This window comes from Orcinus orca, chromosome 1, assembly GCF_937001465.1.
Source record: "Orcinus orca chromosome 1, mOrcOrc1.1, whole genome shotgun sequence".
NCBI lineage: Eukaryota > Metazoa > Chordata > Mammalia > Artiodactyla > Delphinidae > Orcinus > Orcinus orca.
Window position 1 is genome coordinate 49,094,532 of NC_064559.1, and position 20,425 is coordinate 49,114,956.

The 20,425-nt window shown below is 42.3% G+C and overlaps 2 protein-coding genes across 6 annotated transcripts in view; one reads left to right on the plus strand and one right to left on the minus strand.

The window, feature by feature from the left end:
• Positions 1-20,425, minus strand: part of LOC125964335 (translation initiation factor IF-2-like) — a 53,593-nt gene that overhangs the window by 31,338 nt on the left and 1,830 nt on the right. The window contains exons 2-3 of one of the 5 annotated variants that reach the window (XR_007477280.1): positions 19,717-20,404; positions 11,914-13,448 (exon numbers count right to left, since the gene is read on the minus strand). Coding sequence is in view for 1 of the 5 variants with exons in the window: in XM_049709561.1 (XP_049565518.1) it covers positions 20,300-20,404 (105 nt within the window). In the remaining 4 variants the exon portion in view is untranslated. Of the gene's footprint in view, positions 1-11,913; positions 13,449-14,885; positions 15,167-19,448; positions 20,405-20,425 lie in introns of those variants that run through there. The other 4 variants (XR_007477282.1, XR_007477281.1, XR_007477276.1 and 1 more) reach the window with 4 other exon arrangements.
• On the plus strand, positions 14,242-15,201 carry TEDDM1 (transmembrane epididymal protein 1). Its single transcript, XM_012532981.3, is given in 1 exon segment — positions 14,242-15,201. A coding segment is annotated over 1 exon segment (960 nt).

The following is a 20,425-nucleotide window of genomic DNA, read 5'->3' on the forward strand; positions in this document are numbered from 1 at the left end:
TCCTTTGCTGTGCAAAAGCTTTGAAGTTTCATTAGGTGCCATTTGTTTATTTTTGTTTTTATTTCCATTTCTCTAGGAGGTGGGTCAAAAAGGATCTTGCTGTGATTTATGTCATAGAGTGTTCTGCCTATGTTTTCCTCTAAGAGTTTGATAGTGTCTGGCCTTACATTTAGGTCTTTAATCCATTTTGAGCTTATTTTTGTGTATGGTGTTAGGGAGTGATCTAATCTCATACTTTTACATGTACCTGTCCAGTTTTCCCAGCACCACTTATTGAAGAGGCTGTCCTTTCTCCACTGTACATTCCTGCCTCCTTTATCAAAGATAAGGTGACCATATGTGCATGGGTTTATCTCTGGGCTTTCTATCCTGTTCCATTGATCTATCTTTCTGTTTTTGTGCCAGTACCATACTGTCTTGATTACTGAAGCTTTGTAGTATAGTCTGAAGTCAGGGAGCCTGATTCCTCCAACTCCGTTTTTCATTCTCAAGATTGATTCGGCTATTTGGGGTCTTTATTTCTCCAAAGAAGATATACAGACTGCCAACAAACACATGAAAGAATGCTCAACATCATTAATCATTAGAGAAATGCAAATCAAAACTACAATGAGATATCCTCTCACACCAGTCAGAATGGCCATCATCAAAAAATCTAGAAACAATAAATGCTGGAGAGGGTGTGGAGAAAAGGGAACACTCTTGCACTGCTGGTGGGGATGTGAATTGGTACAGTCACTATGGAGAACAGTATGGAGGTTCCTTAAAAAACTACAAATAGAATTACCATATGACCCAGCAATCCCACTCCTGGGCATACACCCTGAGAAAACCATAATTCAAAAAGAGTCATGTACCAAAATGTTCATTGCAGCTCTATTTACAATAGCCCAGAGATGGAAACAACCTAAGTGTCCATCATCAGATGAATGGATAAAGAAGATGTGGCACATATATACAATGGAATATTACTCAGCCATAAAAAGAAATGAAATTGAGCTATTTGTAATGTGGTGGATAGACCTAAAGTCTGTCATACAGAGTGAAGTAAGTCAGAAAGAGAAAGCCAAATACCGTATGCTAACACATATATATGGAATTTAAGAAAAAAATAATGTCATGAAGAACCTAGGGGTAAGACAGGAATAAAGACACAGACCTACTAGAGAATGGACTTGAGGATATGGGGAGGTAGAAGGGTAAGCTGTGACAAAGCGAGAGAGAGGCATGGACATATATACACTACCAAACGTAAGGTAGATAGCTAGTGGGAAGCAGCCGCATAGCACAGGGAGATCAGCTCGGTGCTTTGTGACTGCCTGGAGGGGTGGGATAGGGAGGGTGGGAGGGAGGGAGACGCAAGAGGGAAGAGATATGGGAATATATGTATATGTATAACTGATTCACTTTGTTATAAAGCAGAAACTAACACACCATTGTAAAGCAATTATACCCCAATAAAGATGTTAAAAAAAATAAAGGTTATAGTCTAAACATTAAAAAAAAAAGCTAAAAATAGAGTTGCCATATGATCTAGCAACCCCACCCCTGGGCATATATCTGGAGAAAACTATAATTTGAAAAGATACATGCACCCCAACGTTCATAGTAGCACTATTTACAACAGTCAAGACATGGAAGAAACTTAAACATCCATTGACAGATGAATGGATATAGAAGATGTGGTATATATATATACAATGGAATATTACTCAGCCACAAAAAGAATAAAATAATGCCATTTGCAGCAACATGGATGAACCTAGACAGTATCATGTTAAATGAAGTTAAGTCAGAAAGAGAAAGACAAATACCATACAATATCACTTATATGTGGAATCTAAAATGTGATAAAAATGAACTTATTTACAAAGCAGAAACAGACTCAGAGACATGGAATACAAAGTTATGTTTACCAAAGGGGAAAGGAGGTGGAGGAGGGATAAATTAGGAGTTTGGGTTTAGCAGATACAAACTATTCAATACTATATATAAAATAAATAAACAACAAACTCCTATCGTATAGCGCAATATATGTAACATACACTCAAAATCAATACCCAGATTATATAGACAAAACATTAATAGGCAAACAAAAACACAACTTAGTACTAAAAAATAGTAGGATATATAAGTAACTATGACTCAGAAGAAGAGCAAATGATTAATAAAGATTAAAAATATGTTAACCTAAGGACTTCCCTGGTGGCACATTCGTTAAGAATCCACCTGCCAATGCAGGTGACGTGGGTTTGATCCTTGGTCTGGGAAGATCCCACATGCTGTGGAGCAACTAAGCCCATGCACCACAACTACTGAGCCTGCACTCTAGAGCCCACGAGCCACAACCACTGAGCCCTAGTGACACAACTACTGAAGCCCGCGTGCCTAGAGGCCATGCTCCGCAACAAGAGAAGCCACCACAATGGGAAGCCTGTGTACCGCAACGAAGAGTAGCCCCCGCTCACTGCAGCTAGAGAAAGCCCGTGCGCAGCAACGAAGACCCAACACGGCCAGAAATAAATAAATAGGCAGACTGAAATAGAGCTGTTCAAAACACAAATAAAAAATTAGTTTTTTGAATTTTATTTTATTTTTTATACAGCAGGTTCTTATTAGTCATCAAAAAATTATTTTAAAAAATGTTAACCTGGGCTTCCCTGGTGGCGCAGTGGTTGAGAGTCCGCCTGCCGATGCAGGGGACACGGGTTCGTGCCCCGGTCCGGGAAGATCCCACATGCCGCGGAGCGGCTGGGCCTGTGAGCCATGGCCGCTGAGCCTGCGCGTCCGGAGCCTGTGCTCCGCAACGGGAGAGGCCACAGCAGTGAGAGGCCCGCATACCGCAAAAAAAAAAAAAAAAAAAAGTTAACCTAAACAATTTTGAGAAAAACAGATTTAAATAAAGTAGGATCTTTTTTTCACCATCAGGTTGCCAAAAATTGTCACAAGTTTTGAAGAAACAATATTATCCACTGCCGGAGAAGATTAGGGGAAAAGGAATATCATACACTGTAGATGGAAATATGAATTGGTCTACATTTCCTTGAAGTCAGCTTGGCAGACTTTTAGTGTGCAGAATTTAAAGTGCATATATCCTTCAAGCAAACAATTCCACTTCCTGCTACCTGCAGTGGACATTTGTCATGTGAACCTAACAACATCTTTGAAATAGCCTCCCAACACTTTCATCAGTTTCCACATTGTCAGGCCTGCCTTCCTGATAGATTTCTGTTTTTAACCACTGACCTCCCTTGTAGCCAGCTAGGGTACAGGCATGTGACCAGTTAGACACACCCACTTAAGATTTCAACTGAGAATTGAGCAATGTAAGAAAACTGAATCTGCATGGGGTCTCTATTCTGTAACAAGAGTAGTGGCAAAGACGGCAGCCTCTGTTCATCACCAAGCTGGTTTGCCCTGTAGTTCTGAGGTCAGTGCCAGAAGCAGAAACCTAAACCCATCTGACAGTGAAGCCCTGGGCATCGGTCCTTGAAACTTAACCTGGAGCCTTTCTCCAGCCTTCCTAATGATTCTGTGAACTAACATCTATTTTAATAAATTTCTTTCCCTTAAACTAGCCAGAATGGATTCTTGCCTGTAGCTAAGAACTCTTTCACAGTGTCTATTCTAGAAATACTCACATATCTATACAAAAAACATGTACAAGAATAGTCACTGAAGCACTGTGTCCATAGGTAGCTTTATTTATTTTTTATAAATTAATTTGTTTTTATTTATTTATTTTTGGCTGCATTGGGTCTGCATTGCTGTGCTGGCTTTCTCTAGTTGCGGCGAGCAGGGGCTACTCTTTGTTGCGGTGCGCGGGCTTCTCATCGCGGTGGCTTCTCTTGTTGCAGAGCACAGCCTCTAGGCATGCGGGATTCAGTAGTTGTGGCACGCAGGCTCAGTAGTTGTGGCTCGCGGGCTCTAGAGCGCAGGCTCAGTAGTTGTGGAGCATGGGCTTAGTTGTTCCATGGCATGTGGGATCTTCCCGGACCAGGGACAGAACTTGTGTCCCCTGCATTGGCAGGTGGATTCTTAACCACTGTGCCACAAGGGAAGTCCCCACAGATAACTTTAAATAATAAATGTTCACCAGTAGGGGAATGGGTAAATAAATTATGGGGTACTATGAACCAGTGAAAAGGAATAGGGGAGATCTGTGTCTTAAAAGATCTCCAAGATGCAGTGAAAAAAGTTAAATGCAGAAAATATAGGGCATATGATCCAGGTTTTGGAGACAGTTGTGTTCTTGTTAACTTCAGAAAGTCTTAAATTTTCTCCTTACACCTGTCAAGAATGGCTAGGACCATAGAGCAATCAAGAGAGAGGACATCTTGATGGGTGTGACTTGCTTTACTTAACATACCCTACAGCAGATTTTATCTCCATTTGAATAATGATCCAATTGGATTTTAACCTATAATTAATGTGACTATATAATTTATTATTTAAACTTGGACACGAGAGAAAAGATGCAAAATTAACTCTTCCACTGAAACAACAGGTAAACACCAAACTACTCCAGGCAAATCAGGATCTATGGTTACCCTACCATAACCTAAAAAGAGATGTGCCGTATATTTTCAATTTGCCCCTCCAAATCCATCTTTCACCTCCACCCTTCTCCCTCTCCCAGGAGACTGCCCTGGTCTGTAACACATCATTGAGCCCCCTTATCCTCTGGCTTCGGGCAGCACTTGGCCAATGACTAGCCCCAGCCGGAGGATGGAAAGAATAGTGAGATTAGGGTAGTATTGTCTTAGCTACTATCTCTGGGGTCACCTCAGGCTGGCTGTACCCTGCTACCACAACACCATCAGTATTAGTTTCCCAGGCTGCCACAACAAATGACCACAAACGTGGTGGCTTAAAACAACAGGAATTTATGCTCTCACAGTTATGGATGCCGAGGTCCAACATCAAGGTGTAGGCAGTACTGGCTCCTTCCGGAGGCTCTAGGAGGCTCTGTGCCATGCTTCTCTCCTAGCTTCTGATGGCTGCTGGAAATCCTCAGTGTTCCTTGGCTTGTAGATGCACCACTCCAAGCTCTGCCTCCACCTTCACATTGCTCCTCTGTGTGCCTCTGTGTCTCAAAAATCCCTCCGCCTTTCTCTTATAAGCTCATCTGTCATTGGTTTAGAGCTCACCCTAAATCCAGGATGATCTCACCTCAAGATCCTTAATTATATCTACAAAGACCCCTTTGCCAAATAAGGTCATGTTCACAGGTTCTGGGATTAGGACTTGCAAGTATCTTCTTAGGGGCCATCTTGCAACCCACGACACTGTACTTGCACATACCCAGGAACTTCGCTCATCCCATGTCCCCTGGGGCCTAGAGGTAGTGATAGCTCCAACGGTTACTCAACTATTCCTTGTGGTGTCCTTACACCGTACCCATGTCTATGTAAGAACCTTTATCAAACCTTCCTTGAACTATCCCAACTTGGGTTGCCATCAATTTTCTGTTGGGACCCTATCTGAAACACCAGTGGAGTACTTGCACAGGAGGCCATAAGCCTTAAACAGAATTTACTCCCAGATATTTGGAACAATGACAAGAGAAAAAAATTTACAACTGAATTTCACAAAAGTGCACATACAACGAAGGAGATTAATTTGTAAATTTGCAGGTAATACATTAAGGAGGTCTTCCAAATTCAATCAAGATGACCAAATGATTAATTAATTCATTAAAAAAATCCTAAAATAGCTACTATTTTCCAGGTACTGTGAAGGTATTAGCAATATAATAATGAGAAAGATACAAAGATGTGCACAATTGTATTGCAACTTACAGTAATGAACAAAAAGGAGGATTGGATGGCCTGGTAAGCAGAATTCTAGATGGCCCCCAAGATTCCTGCCCCTGGTATACATGCTCTGTACCCTCCCCTTGAGTGGGAGTGGGACCAGAGAATATAATGGAATATCACTCCCATGATTAGTTACTAATCAGTTGAGTTATGAATTAGTGAAAAAGAAGATTGTCCTGAATGGGTCTGACCTAGTCAGGTGAATCATCTAGGAGATGTACTCCAGTTGGCCTGGAAGAAAGCAAACAGCCATGCTGTGAACTCCACTGAGGGCCACATGGCAAGGAACTGTGGGCAACCACTAACAGCCAGCAAGAAATGGGAGCTTCAGTCCTAGAACAGCAAGGAGCTGAATTTCGGAAACAGCCAGTGAGCTTGCAAGAGGATTCTGAGCCAGACAACACCTTGATATCAGCTTGGTGAGAGTTTGAGCAGAGGACTCAACTAACCCATGTTGGATTCCTGACCCATGGAAACTGTGAGATAATAAATTTGTGTTGTTTAAGCTCCTAATTTTATGTTAATTTGTGGCATAGCAATAGGAAACCAATTAGGTGGTATTAGTTTGGGGTGAAGCACTGGTCAGTGATGAGAAACACCGTATCTCATTAAGATGTGTGGCCCTGTTATTGGAAGATTGTATCCAAAATGAAGCAGAGGTCCTAATGAGAATGAGAAGCTTCAGGACCACCAAGATATTGTGCTCCTTATCCAAAATCATAAGGCACCTTTGTGAATTCACTTTCCTGGGCCCCAGAAGCAGTGGCTTGGACAGGGTATGTGAGAATTCTAGACTTTGGGATACTGGAGGCAGAGGAGGGAGTTGGATGGGAGTAATCAACTTAACCCTTCAGGTAGTTTACATCAAAGGTGATGGCCAAGAGTTGCATTTACATGAGCTCTCAGTGGGCCTGTTAGAGGCCTGGTAGACAATGTAGATTCATTAACTGATTTAAAACACATAAACCCTTAAATCATATTGGCTTAACACAACAGAAGGTTATTTCTCCCACATTCATAAAATTAAATGCCAACACTTCTAGTTAGTAGGCAGCCTTTCACCTGGTCCTTCAGAAGCCAGACTCTTCCCATCTTGTAACTTTGTCCTCTAGTGCCTCACAATCTTCTGTATTCAGCCAGCAGATATGGAGAAAGAAAGGGTGAAGAATGAGGAGAGAGGTTTCTATGGGCCACGTCTTGAAGTGGTGTACATCACTTCCACACACATTCCACTGGCCCAGACTCAGTCACTGAACACGCAGGTAACATGGTCCCTGGCTAGGTGGCAACTTCCCAACAACACCCTACATTGTGGGAGGGGAGCAAGGATATTCAGTGGGGAGATAGATGTATCTTCCACAGGGAATTTTGAAATTTACAGTGGGGTTCCCAAATTGCAGAGTTAAGAATCCTGCACAAGAGGGCACAAAGGTTAACTCCTGATTTGGGGATGCAGATTCTGGTTTGGAAGAGGACTGATCTATGGAGAAACAGACTCTGGGTCCTTGAGTTCTCTCCTCAGCCACGGGTGTGAGTTAATACCATAGTCATAAGGGAAGAAATAGGTATAACAGAGGTAAGATGAGTATGTGCTTCCACCTTGCCAAAAGTTTCCAGAAGAAAAAGAAATTTGCAGCTGTTGAAATGTGATCAACAAAAGTAACTGAAATCTATTATATGAACTGTGAAACCTAAGTCATGGTTATGCAATGAGGTATAAAACTCCCATTATAGGAAATTTCAAAGAGGAAAATTATGAGCTGGTGTGCCAGGAGAAATAAAGCAAATATGTCCTTTCAAACTAAGAAATGAGAATGTTGTTTTCCATCTCTCATGAGCTTTGTTTTGGTAAGTTAGTGACAAACCCCAAGGCTTAGTAACCCCTACTTGAAATAAGATGAAAGTTTGGCACATAAACAAATGGGCTCTGACCTTGTTCTGATTCCATGGACCCACTCCCTGTGTAGTTCTGCTCAAGCACCTACCTCTGGCTTTCTCCCTTCCTGGGGTGTATTTCTGCCTAGCAACAAGGTGAGTTGTAATCATTTTTTGATGATGATGATGATAATGGTGCCCCTCCCAAACAGAAAGGAAGTAAATTAAAAGATGCTTTTGGAAAGCACCATACTAAAAGCCTACAACCATTAAGTTTTTAGTTTAGCTGTCTAGATGCCATTTCTGAAGAAACCTCTACCTCCACCATGAACTGTTCCTTTCACTAAAACTAAAATTCACTCAACATGTCATTCTATACTGTCTAAATCTGTGTATATCAATATAGCAGCCACTAACCACATGTAGCTATTGAGCATGTAATATGGCTCTTCTGAAATGAGATGCACTGTACATGGTAAACATAATGCTGGTGGGACTTCCCTGGCAGTACAGTGGTTAAGACTCGGTGCTTTCACTGCGGTGGGCCCGGGTTCAATCTCTGGTCGGGGAACTAAGACCTCACAAGTCCTGACGCACGGTCAAAAAAAACCACAAAACATTGTAGTTTGTAGACTTAGTATGAAAGGTGGAATCTAAAGTACTTCATTTATAAAAAAAAAATACTTCATTTATAACTTTTATATTAATTACATATTGAAATGATATGTGGGCATATTGAGTTAAATATCTCATTAAAATTAATTTCATCTTTTTATGTTTTTAATGTTGCTGTTAGAAAATTTGTTTTTGCTTTTTAATTCTTTATCGAAGTATAGTTGAGTTATAATGTTGTGTTAGTTTCTGGTGTACAGCAGATCAATTCAGTTATATATATATTATATATATGTTCTTTTTCATATTCTTTTCCATCACAGTTTATTACAGGATATTGAATATAGTTCCCTGAGCTATACAGTACGAGTTTGTTGTTTATCTATTTTATATAGTTTGTATCTGCTAAACCCAAACTCCTAATTCATCCCTCCTCCACCTCCTTTCCCCTTTGGTAAACGTAACTTTGTTTTCCATGTCTCTGAGTCTGTTTCTGCTTTGTAAATAAGTGCATTTTTATCATATTTTAGATTCCACATATAAGTGATACCATATGGTATTTGTCGTTCTCTTTCTGATTTACTTCATTTAACATGATAGTCTCTAGGTTCATCCATGTTGCTGCAAATGGCATTATTTCATTCTTTTTGTGGCTGAGTAATATTCCATTGTGTATGTATATGTATGTATATATATATATGTATATACATACATATACATACACACACACACATACACACACACACACACCCCCTACATCTTCTTTATCAATTCATCTGTCAATGGACATTTAAGTTGCTTCAATGTCTTGGCTATTGTAAATAGTGCTGCTATGAACGTTGGGGTGCATGTATCTTTTGAAATTATAGTTTTCTATATGCCCAGGAGTGGGGTTGCTGGATCATATGGCAGCTCTATTTTTAGCTTTTTAAGGAACCTCCATACTGTTTTTCATAGTAGGTGTACCAATTTACATTCTCACTAACAGCAAAGGAGGGTTCCCTTTTCTCTACACCCTCTCCAGCATTTGTTATTTGTAGACTTTTTAATGATGGCTATTCTGACCGTGTGAGGTGATACTTCACTGTAGTTTCAATTTGCATTTCTCTAATAATTAGCAATGTTGAGCATCTTTTCATATACCTATTGGCCATCTGCATGTCTTCTTTTGGTGAAATGTCCATTTTTTGATTGGGTTGTTTGTTCTTTTGCTATTGAATTGTATGAACTGTTTGTATATTTTGGAAATTAAGCCCTTGTTGTTCGACACACTTGCAAATATTTTCTCCCAGTCCACAGGTTATCTTTTTGTTTCGTTTATGGTTTCCTTTGCTGTGCAAAGGCTTATAAGTTCGATTAGGTCCCATTTGTTTATTTTTGCTTTCACTTCTGTTGCCATGGGAGACTGACCTAAGAAAACTTTACTATGATTTATGTCAGAGAATGTTTTGCCTATGTTCTCTTCTAGGAGTTTTACAGTATCATGTCTTATATCTAAGTCTAAAGCCATTTTGAGTTTATTTTTGTGTATGTTGTGAGGGAGTGTTCTCACTTCATTGATTTACATGTGGCTGTCCAGGTTTTCCCCACTTGCTGAAGAGACTGTCTTTTCTCCATTGCATATTCTTGCCTCGTTTGTTGAAGATTAATTGATCATAGGTGTGTTGGGCTCTCTGTCTTATCCATTGATCCATATGTCTGTTTTCTGTGCCAATACCACAGTGTTGATTGCTGTAGCTCTGTAGTTTTGTCTGAAGTCTGGGAGGGTTATGTCTCCAGCTTTGTTCTTTTTCCTCAGGATTTCCTTGGCAATTCTGGATCTTTTATGCTTCCATATAAATTTTAGGATTACTCGTTCTAATTCTGTGAAAAATGTCATGGGTAATTTGATAAGGATCACATTAAACCTGTAGATTGCTTTGGGTAGTATGGTCTTTTTAACAATATGAAATGTTCCAGTCCAAGAGCATAGGATATCTTTCCATTTATTTGTGTCATCTTCAGTTTCCTTTATCATTGTTTTATAGTTCTCAGCACATAGGTCTTTCACCTCCTTGGTCAGGTTTATTCCTAAGTATTTTTTTTTTTGGATGAGATTTTGAAAGGGATTTTTTTTTTTTTTTTACTTTCTCTTTCTGATATTCCATTATTAGTGTAAAGAAATGCAACAGATTTCTGCATGTTAATCTTGTATCCTGTTATCTTGCTGAATTCATTTATTAGTTCTAGTAGTTTTTGTGTGGAGTCTTTAGGGTTTTCTATATATACTATCATGTCATTTACATATAGTGACAATTTTACTTTTTCTCTTCCAATTTGGATAACTTTTATTTCTTTTTCTTGTCTGATTACTGTGACTAGGACTACCAATACTATGTTGAATAGAAGTGGTGAGAGTGGGCATCTTTACCTCCTTCCAGATTTTAGTGGGAAGGCTTTCAGCTTTTCAACATTGAGTATTAGGCTGGCCATGGGTTTGTCATAAACGTATTTTATTACGTTGAGATATGTTCCCTCTGTACCCACTTTGGTAAGAGTTTGCATCATGAATGGATGTTGAATTTTATCAAATGCTTTAGAAAATTAAAAATTACATACATGACATTTGATTTCTATGGAACCAAGGTAGTCTAAATAGTTCTCTATATGTTGTGTGTTTGTGTATGTGTGTTTGAGTGTGTGTAGAGATGTGTGCCTTCAAATTGTAAGCCCTTTGTGGATAAGAACTACATCATATACTTTTTTATATGCCTGCTGTACTCAGCAGAATCCACAGCAGTTAGTAAATTCATAGGTACTGAATTCCTGAAGGCATTCTGGCTCATCCTGGCATTTCATGCCAGACAAGTGGCAGTGGCTGTGCCTGGGGCCCCTCAAGAACATGGAGGGGGGGGGGACAGGTCTGAGGGGGAGTCTCGCCATGGAGCAGCCAGGCGATGAAGGACCTCCGTGGGCTCCTGTGGTCAAGCTGAGTTTGTCTTGGGAAACTCTTTCCAGGTACTTGGTGTCCACAGACTCTGGAGCTGTCTGCCAGCTCTGCTAATCATTCACCACCCTTCGCTTCCTTCTTGGCTATTTGTGGGCAGTGAGTGTCTGGTTTGGGATGGGTGATTCCTATCTTCAAAGTCGTGCTCAGGATGTTCACGTTTTAATGAACAACATGCAGCCCTGGTGCCTGGCCAAGGTGGGGCCTGAGCAACCCGGACGGGACCTGAAGTGGGGCCCCCTGTCCTCATATGTTCCACTTTCAACCTCACATTGCTCTGGGGTCAGTGCTGCTGTTCTCTCTCCTCTTCTGACCACTGACTCACAGCTGCAGGAACAACTGGGGAGAGGAGGATAGGAGCTGGAGAAAGCTCTGCTGCACCCACCTTACTAGGACCACAGCCTCGAAGTACTAGAAGCAACATTAAAAGCAATCAAATGTGGCTCCTCTTGAGGCCTGTAACCACATGCTTCCTGTCCCGGTCCTGCTGATACATAGAGGAGCGATGGACCCTGGGCCTCTCCCAGAGCAAATCCAAGAACCTAAGAGAATCCCTCGGGTTCTCTCCTCCTGACGACTTCAGAAGCGTCACTCAGATTTTCCCTTTGAATCTCCTACCTCTGAGCATTGAGCACTACAGAGCTCTCCCAGTGTTTTGGTAATTCACCAAAAGGGAGAAGACAAAAGATAAACATGTTCACTTCTGTGCAACCATATTCATGCCCTTTTATTTTCACTTTAATAGAAAGTTAAGTTGAACACTCAGTTTTTTTTAGATGAGGGGTATGACATGCAGCAAATCAAGGGGAACTGGAGTGAGAAGGCAGATTTCTGACTTCCATCGATGCATTTTCCATTCTTCATGCTGCTTTCTTAGAACTGTGTTTCTACACCTCAGTGGTAACAATGGTCACCTCCAGATTGTGTAATGTTCTTCTTTTTGCTGATGCATTTTATCTGACTTTTCTATAAGGACTGTATATTAATTGAATAAAAATACTTAACTTTAAAATTTAAAGTTAGAAAATTCCCCCAGAAAGCTGAATTAAGTTTCGCTTTTCTAATTTCCCTTCACACTCAAATCCCTAGCCCCACCAAACCTCTAAATAGCAAGAAGAAATCTGAATTACTGTCATCCTCAAGGGCAGAAAGATTTAACTTTTTCTGGAATTAAGTGGACTTGTGGAAGTGTAGGTAGTTGGGTAGGAGTGAAGTCTCAGAGGCAGTGCTGTGACCTGTGCGTAAGTTCTCCTCCTCTTCACTAGGGGCACTGTCAGCATACAGGTGCTGCCTCTCTGCCCCACAGCATTACTTGTACCGTAAGGACAGATGATTATGCAGAAGACTGTGATGTCAGCACCATTCACGTTGAGCAGTGAACTTCTCCCCTCAGCATTATTATCACCCCCAGAGAAATTCCTATTCCATGTACCTTCCACAGTAAACCCAGAACCACTATGAGCTTCACATTATCTGTACTTTGTTTTTCACCATCCTCTCTGCCTTATACTCAGCTGGCTGTTACCCAATACCTAGGACTCTGTCTTCTGAGGTGCATTAGACACTAGCAGAGTCATAGATAAATGAAGCTGATGGGCTAATTCACATTAAAATCCAAATGGCCAACACTAGCACACTGGAGTCACTCCTCTCAACGGTATCTACATTTTAGGGATTACACCTTAATGCCTTGCATCAGTTAGGGATAGATCATGGGAATATGGATTTCTTATGGATATTAGACCTTACACATTTGTAGTGAGGAAGTCTATGGAAGGCTCTTGCCTCTCTGTGTGATGGGGTGGAGGCCATTTCAGCTCAAATTGGCAGCAGTCAGGAAGAAGTACATTACACGAAGTTGGGGAAGAGCAAGGACAAACTGCAGCTTATGAAGATAGACTGAAGCCTCTGTCTTCCCCTCATCACCTCATACTTCAGTGGCAGGTGGCCTGCAGAAGCAGCTGGTGCCCTTCGCACAAAGAGTAGCTGAGGGAGCTGTAGGCCTGGCTGTCCATGCCAAGGAGTTGAGCCAGCAGATCAGTAACTGAATACGTGAACTGCAGTGGCGCCTGGCACCCTACACCTTCAGAGTGTCTTAGGTTGCTTCATTTCCATCTTTAGGTTCTCTTGTAAACTTCTCTTGCAGCCAACTCAATCTGGAATCATAGAGGGAAGGTAACTCTAGGAATCATGGCTCAAGCTTGGTTAGGTTGACACAGTACAAAATACCCACTGTTCCTGAAATCAGTATCAAAAGTTAGCTTTTCAGATCCATTTACTGGCCAGTAGAAATGCTGAAGTGGGGAGACAAAGGTGGGGAGGTGAAAAGATAAGGGGAGGAGAGGAAGGGACCTTTCTTGGTGATCCTCAGAACACGTCTATAAAAGAAGAAAAGCCAGATAGGTACGAAACATGCTCATATATCCAAATGTTTTTAAATATATGTGTCCAGAAAGAAAACTTTGTAATCAGGCCAAAGTTATGTCTGAGAGATACCAAAGGAAACCTGAGGATTTGTGAGTGCCCAGGCTTCCTCTGGAGACCATGGCAACCCCTAATCCCATCCCATGCTTCTGTGCCCTTCTCTGAGTGCTGGGCAGTACCAGGGGAAGGAAGCCATAGGAGAAAGGGACAAGTATGACCAGAAGCGCCCCAAGGGCCCTAGAGGGGAGCCCCTAAAGGCACATTCACCAGCTGTCTTCTTTGGCAGAAGCCAGTTAGTCCCCAACGTCCCAGAATGGAATGGAGCAATGAGGCTTTACACCACCAAAGTCGTAGGCTTGTTTCAAGAAGCATTTCCTCTCTGTGGGGGAGCAGTGGGTGGGGCGAAATGATAAAAGTTGGTGGAAGGCAATTCTTTCCAGAGTCCAGATCTTGAAGTGGCCCCAGAAGGTGTGGACGTGCCTTGGTTTTACTCTTCTCACCTTCTTTAGAGGGATTTCTAGTTCAATGGGAACCTTTATCGGTCATGCGTACCCAGGGCTGTTTCTACTCTCATATGGGCTGTATCAAGCAGTAGTGGTCTCCAAAGCTGTGATATTCAGTGACTCTTTCCTGTATCCTTTATCACCTCCCAGGAATAAGGGGAGATGGGCCAGGCTGTGGAAAATATCCTACGGAGGTTTGCTGAAGACGCTGGCTGGCTCTGGCTTGTTAGTGTATGAGATAAGCTGCATGAAGAGAGGGCTGATACTGATGAACAGGGAGCTGCCCCTGACAGTTATGTACGCCAAAGAGTGGCAGCACGTCACCATGTACATCCTTCTCACCCTCAACGGCTGTGTAGAGGTCGTGAGCAAGAACTTGCTGCCTCAGCACTGTGTGCCCCTAGAAGAAGGGACCTTGGTGCTGACTTTCTATGTGCTCCTGCTGTTGCTGGTGTCACATGTTCAGGACTCAGCCGGGGTGGAGCTGCAGGTTCACTCTCTGCTCATCTTGGTGGTGTTGTTGCTGATGCTGGTGTTGACCGTACAGCTGTGGGTTCCCGACACGTTTCAACTCTCAGTGATCGGGACCTTTCTGTTTCAGATCCTGAGCTCCTGGCTGGTACAGGCCGGCTTCATTCTGTACAAACCAGGCACCGGCTACCCGGGGCAGGATGATGACATCATTGACATCACGTTTGTCACCACCTTCTTCTGCTGGCATGTGATGATCGATGCTTTGTGCCTGTTGGGAATCTAAGGCGTCTCTTCCTTTTGGCATTGTTGTTACCGTCCCAGCTGGAAGCTAACAGGGTCCAGAGAAGCTCCATGTTACACGACCACCGTGGGACCCCTCTACAAATTGCTGCAGGAAGTGGATCAGTCAGAGTCTGGCAGTCTCTCAACCTCTAGCTGGGTCTTAAATGTCTGGGCTCAGATCCTAGTGAGGGCTGAGGATAACAACTGTTGTGACCAAGTTTTCTGATCCCTGCTATTTTCCCTTAATTCTTGGTTCCTAGACTCTTTCCAATTACCTTTGTTGGGGGAACTCCTTTTTTGTCTACCTCTCATACACACTGATGTCAGATGATGAAAAAGCACAGGTGCTGCCAGCTGCCCATTTCTAGTCATTTGAGGCCTAATTTTATAATGATAAACAAACCTCAAGTAATCAATTGATATCCCCCACACAATATCTCTAAAATATCCAGTGTAGGTAATAAACTTGCATGCTATTAATTTACTATAGTATTTGAGATGTAACAGAGAAGCCCTCCCCTTGAAGGCCAGCCAAGAAAAGACTTCTCAAACACTCTTAAGGTTGGGGGGAGAAATTTGCAATTCTCACAAAATTCCACCAGAGGGCACTATATTCACATCACCCCAGCCAAGCCTCTAACTCTCCGACCCAGTAAAAAGTCTCCTAAGAACCGGTTCAAAAAAAGTGGGGGGAGGGGAAAGGAGGTCAGGAAAAATATAGAGCCAAGTCTACGTATTGTCCAAATATCCAGAAAATGTACCCAAGCGCTGTTTGCTTCCCGCTAATATTTGGCGTGGAAATGTGAAATAAACAAGGATTCAAATCAACTAATGGGATAGGAGTGAGGGAGGATGGGCTGTGGATCCAGTTGAGGATATCTTTGGGAAAAGTACCAACTCAAGGACACACTCTGATCCTAGTCCGTTTTTGACCACGATGCTAAATTTCCTAAACTTCTAAATAAGCTTCAATAATGTTCCAATCAATCTAGAGAACAAAGATAAATCCATACATACCTTGAGAATAGGAAGAAAATTTATCTGTGAAGATCCCACATTCACAAAACGACGAAACAGATTATTAAATACACAAAATGATCTCCAAAGATTCCTTTAAAAAGAACCTGTCATACAGCAATTTTTCCCCTGGTAATCTAGTTATTCACAAAGAATATATTGAATGTCCATTGTATGTAAGGTATTGGGTAAGCCACTATGCAGGATTCAGAGGTAAACTAGTTGGTTCCTGGACTGGGTACTTTCCTTAGTGGGTACAGTAGGGATTTCGGAGTTTGGAGGTGGTGGCCCAGGAATGCATCACCCACAGCCGGAGAAGGCTGAAGGAAGGGCAACAGAAAAAGGCTCTCAAGGGAATTGCACCTTGGAAGCATATTAGCCTGTGAAATGCTGCACTAAGGTGAATCCAGCTAGCTACTGCAAGTGAGCACGTCCTCAGCTTCCTCACTGGTCAGCTAGAATGATTTGAAGGTTCATTCTAGAATTATACAGCTGTAATTTTCTCAGTAGCACTTATTTTACCATGTCGTTAGCTAAGATGAACTTAATTCCTCCCAACTCTCCAAGCAGTTTCCTGTGAGAGACAAGATTTGGGGTAGGGCTCAGACCCAAACCTTCAGTCATAAGGTGTAGGCTGGGAAACGAAGTGTTCTCTATTTTTGAATGGTTTCCAGGGGCCTTCAACAAAACTCAAATCAGACAAAAAAAAAAAAAAAAAAAGCTGAGACTTGAATTTCTAATTTCCTAACCTGAGCTTAAGAATATCAAACAATCAGAAAAGAGATAAAGAACAATTCCTCTGGGTTCAGTGTTAGATACCAAATTGACGTAAAACCTGGTCTTTCCTTCTTTAATTGTGTACTGTGAAATTTGAAGGCTTGGTCAATTGCAGCTTTTCCCCAAAATGTGCTTTAAGAGTAATGACATCAACTTCCAAGGCTGTTTCTTTTTCTTTTGTTTTATTTTTGTTTTGCTTTAAGATATACAATGGTCTATTCTTTTGGAAAGAACTGGCGTTGGTTTATTGAAAAAAAAATTTATAATTCTGGGTTGGGTTTCCAGGGTGTTCCTCAAGCCTGAGTCTCAGCTATGTCTCTTTAGCCTAAGTTAAGGGTTTTGTTCAATGCCTACTGAAATCATTCAAATGTTGGAAAAACTCCATTTCCCAAACTACATGTTCTGGTTGAAGGTTTGAGTACGTTTGAGCCTTACCCCAAATCTTGTCTCCAATGAGTGCAAGGCAACCAACCACACAGGCCTTGGGAAGGCACGCTCAGATCACTAGATTAAGGGCTTACGACCTGCAAAGTGAGAATGGGTCCTTTAAAAGAGAGTGAAAGAAATTGAGAGAATTCACAGGTAAAGCCCAGCCAAGACAAGGCCTTTATTTCAAGCAGCAGAACAACACTGAAGAAATGCTTTTTTTCAGTCCCCAGTCATTTCTGCAGATTTGGAACCAAATTTTTACCTGTGATATTTCTCTCCCACTCCACCCACCCCTTGGACACAGCTGCTCTATTCTAAGAGAGAAAAACCTGACTTCAAAGCACACGTAACAGAATCCCCTGTGTGCTTTGATACTGGGTGTACCAGGAGACAGAAGAGTTCATCCGTTCAAGTGCTCTAATGCTTTTTAGGGAGCGAGTGGAGAATGTGGGCGGGTAGCAATTTAGGGAAGAAGGAGAAAGAGAACAAAGGGCAGCAGACACAGCAAAGTCAAACAGGATCAAACAGTCCATTCTACTTCTAACTTCTCTAAAAGTACAGTCTGGGTTTCTGGGGACGAACCAGTTAGTTTAAGGACTTTCTTCTGCTTTTTCTTCCCTCATACTCTTTTAAGGTTCCCTGAACAATCATTGGGCTCATTTGGGCCCTAATTCGGTTGGGTTAAGTAAGTATGGTGCTGACTAAGGGGGACAAGGCCTCTTGTTCTGCCTGAAAAACTCAGTAGTCATGTATTACCTTCCTAACCCTCACAAAGTATGCCCCGTCACGTGAATGGATCAAAGCAAATCCATTTCCATTCTTGGAAAAGCAGCTCAAAGCACATGTTCTCTTGATGGTGCCGCTGTCATTTCTGTGTGGTCAACAAACATCGGTTATTGACCACTCACCCTGGACACTCCTGGGGGACACTAAGATGAATAAGCTGCTCAGGAAGGTTAAGACACCAGCAAGGGCGGCAGGCACCCACAGACTAGAAGCTTTAAGAACTGCACATGCTTCCTACTTTTCCATTTTCTATTCTGTGTGCCATCCCCGCCTCGGGTGCTGGTGGTGACGAGTACAGTAAAAAGCTCTGGTTCACTTCTGGCAGTTTGGCAACTGGAAATTAACATTTTCTAAAACAAGAACATGACTCTTCCCCTCCCTCACGCCCCCTCCTCAACAATTTAAACTCAAGACCTCACAGAAAGAAATGGAATGAAGACATCTCAGTTTGCTACCAGGTCTAAGCCCACTCTCATAAAACCAACGGTAGAGCATTACACGAAGTTAGGAAGTTGTACTTCACAGGTTGTGGTGGGGAAAGAAAGAATCCAATCCCATCAGATTATCTTGGCCTATAATAATTATTATTGCTCTTTTCTAAAAATTTACTATATGCATGTGCCATCACAATTAATCCTTACAATATACAAGGTAGACGTTATTCTTATTTTGACTTTTTTTTTTTTTTTTTGCGGTACGCGGGCCTCTCACTGTTGTGGCCTCTCCCGTTGCGGAGCACAGGCTCCGGACGCGCAGGTGCAGCGGCCATGGCTCACAGGACTAGCCGCTCGGCGGCATGTGGGATCTTCCCGGACCGGGGCACGAACCCGCATCCCCTGCATCGGCAGGCGGACTCTCAACCACTGCGCCACCAGGGAGCCCTTTTTTTTGACTTTTTTTTGTTGTTGTTGTTATTCTTATTTTGGAGGCAAGGAATCTGAGGCTCTAGGGCTAAGTACCTACCCCAACACAAAGCTGGTAAGAAGTAAAGCCCAGATCTGAACCTGCGTTGACTGAACTGAAGCCCAGCTTTTAACCATCATATCGAAGGATCACATAAAGGATGGAATCCCTTACACTTGCAAGACGACTTACCTGGTCCACAATGTTACCTGTCTGAAACATACCAAAAGCCCCTGTTTGAGATGAATCTTGCATCTCTCATTTTAAATCACTACAGTGTTAGACACACTCTCACAGGGAAGGGATGTTGACCAAAGAAGCCAAGTTATGTGTGTGTGGTCACAGGCAACATTTCTTTTCCATATTTGTGGTACAAAAAATAACCAGAAGTGCAAACTTCTTCCCTTCCTCTTCCAAAGGCCCTGGAAACATGACTTCTTAGTCTTCAAACAGAAAACCTCAAAGTCTCAAATACTGGGGCTCTTGAAAGATGCAATAAAGGCTAGACACCATCAGATGGATTCAGGCAATAAAAATAGTATGATCAAGTAATAGCACTGGTAGAAATGAAAACATTATATTCACGTGTGTGTTGTGTATGTGTTGTATACATATATATATAGTTATTGTGTATCTGTTGACAAGCATCCACTTCAAGACTGTGTTCACATACACATACACGTTTTCTCACCTATCATAGTAAGGCTATAAGGAGAGAGGAGGAAGGGGTACTGATTCTCATTTTCCATATTACAAAAACGTGCAATAAATTACTTGACAAACAAAAACAGACAGAATTCGTTTCAGGAATTCTAAATTTTTGACATACCCTGAGCTTCGAAGAGGAGATGCCAAGACTTCACCTTCCTTTCAGCTGTCCTCGGGAAACAGTTTGCACACAGAATTTCAAATCTGATGGGCGACTCTTAAGGTCCTTTCTTGAACCGCTTTACTGAACAGAATTTCAGATCTGATGGGCGACTCTTAAGGTCCTTTCTTGAACCACTCTATTTTATTTTTTTAATTAATTTATTTTATTTTATTTTCGGCTGCGTTGGGTCTTTGCTGCTGCGCACGGGCTTTCTCTAGTTGCAGAGAGCGGGTGCTACTCTTTGTTGCGGTGCGCGGGCTTCTCATTGCAGTGGCTTCTCTTATTGCAGAGCACGGGCTCTAGGCGCGTGGTGTTCAGTAGTTGTGGCTCACGGGCTCAGTAGTTGTGGCTCGTGGGCTGTAGGGTGCAGGCTCAGTAGTTGTGGCTCACGGGCTCTGGAGCGCAGGCTCAGTAGTTGTGGCGCATGGGCTTAGTTGCTCCGCGGCATGTGGTATCTTCCCGGACCAGGGCTCGAACCTGTGTCCCCTGCATTGGCAGGCGGATTCTTAACCACTGCACCACCAGGGAAGTTCCGCTTTATTTATAGATGAGGGAACTTGGGCCCAGAGGCTGCGAGAATTGCCTCAGGTGTGGCAGAGGCAGAATCAGGTCTCCCGACTTGTGTCTCCGCCCGCCAGGATCCCTTCTATGGAATGAGACAAAACAC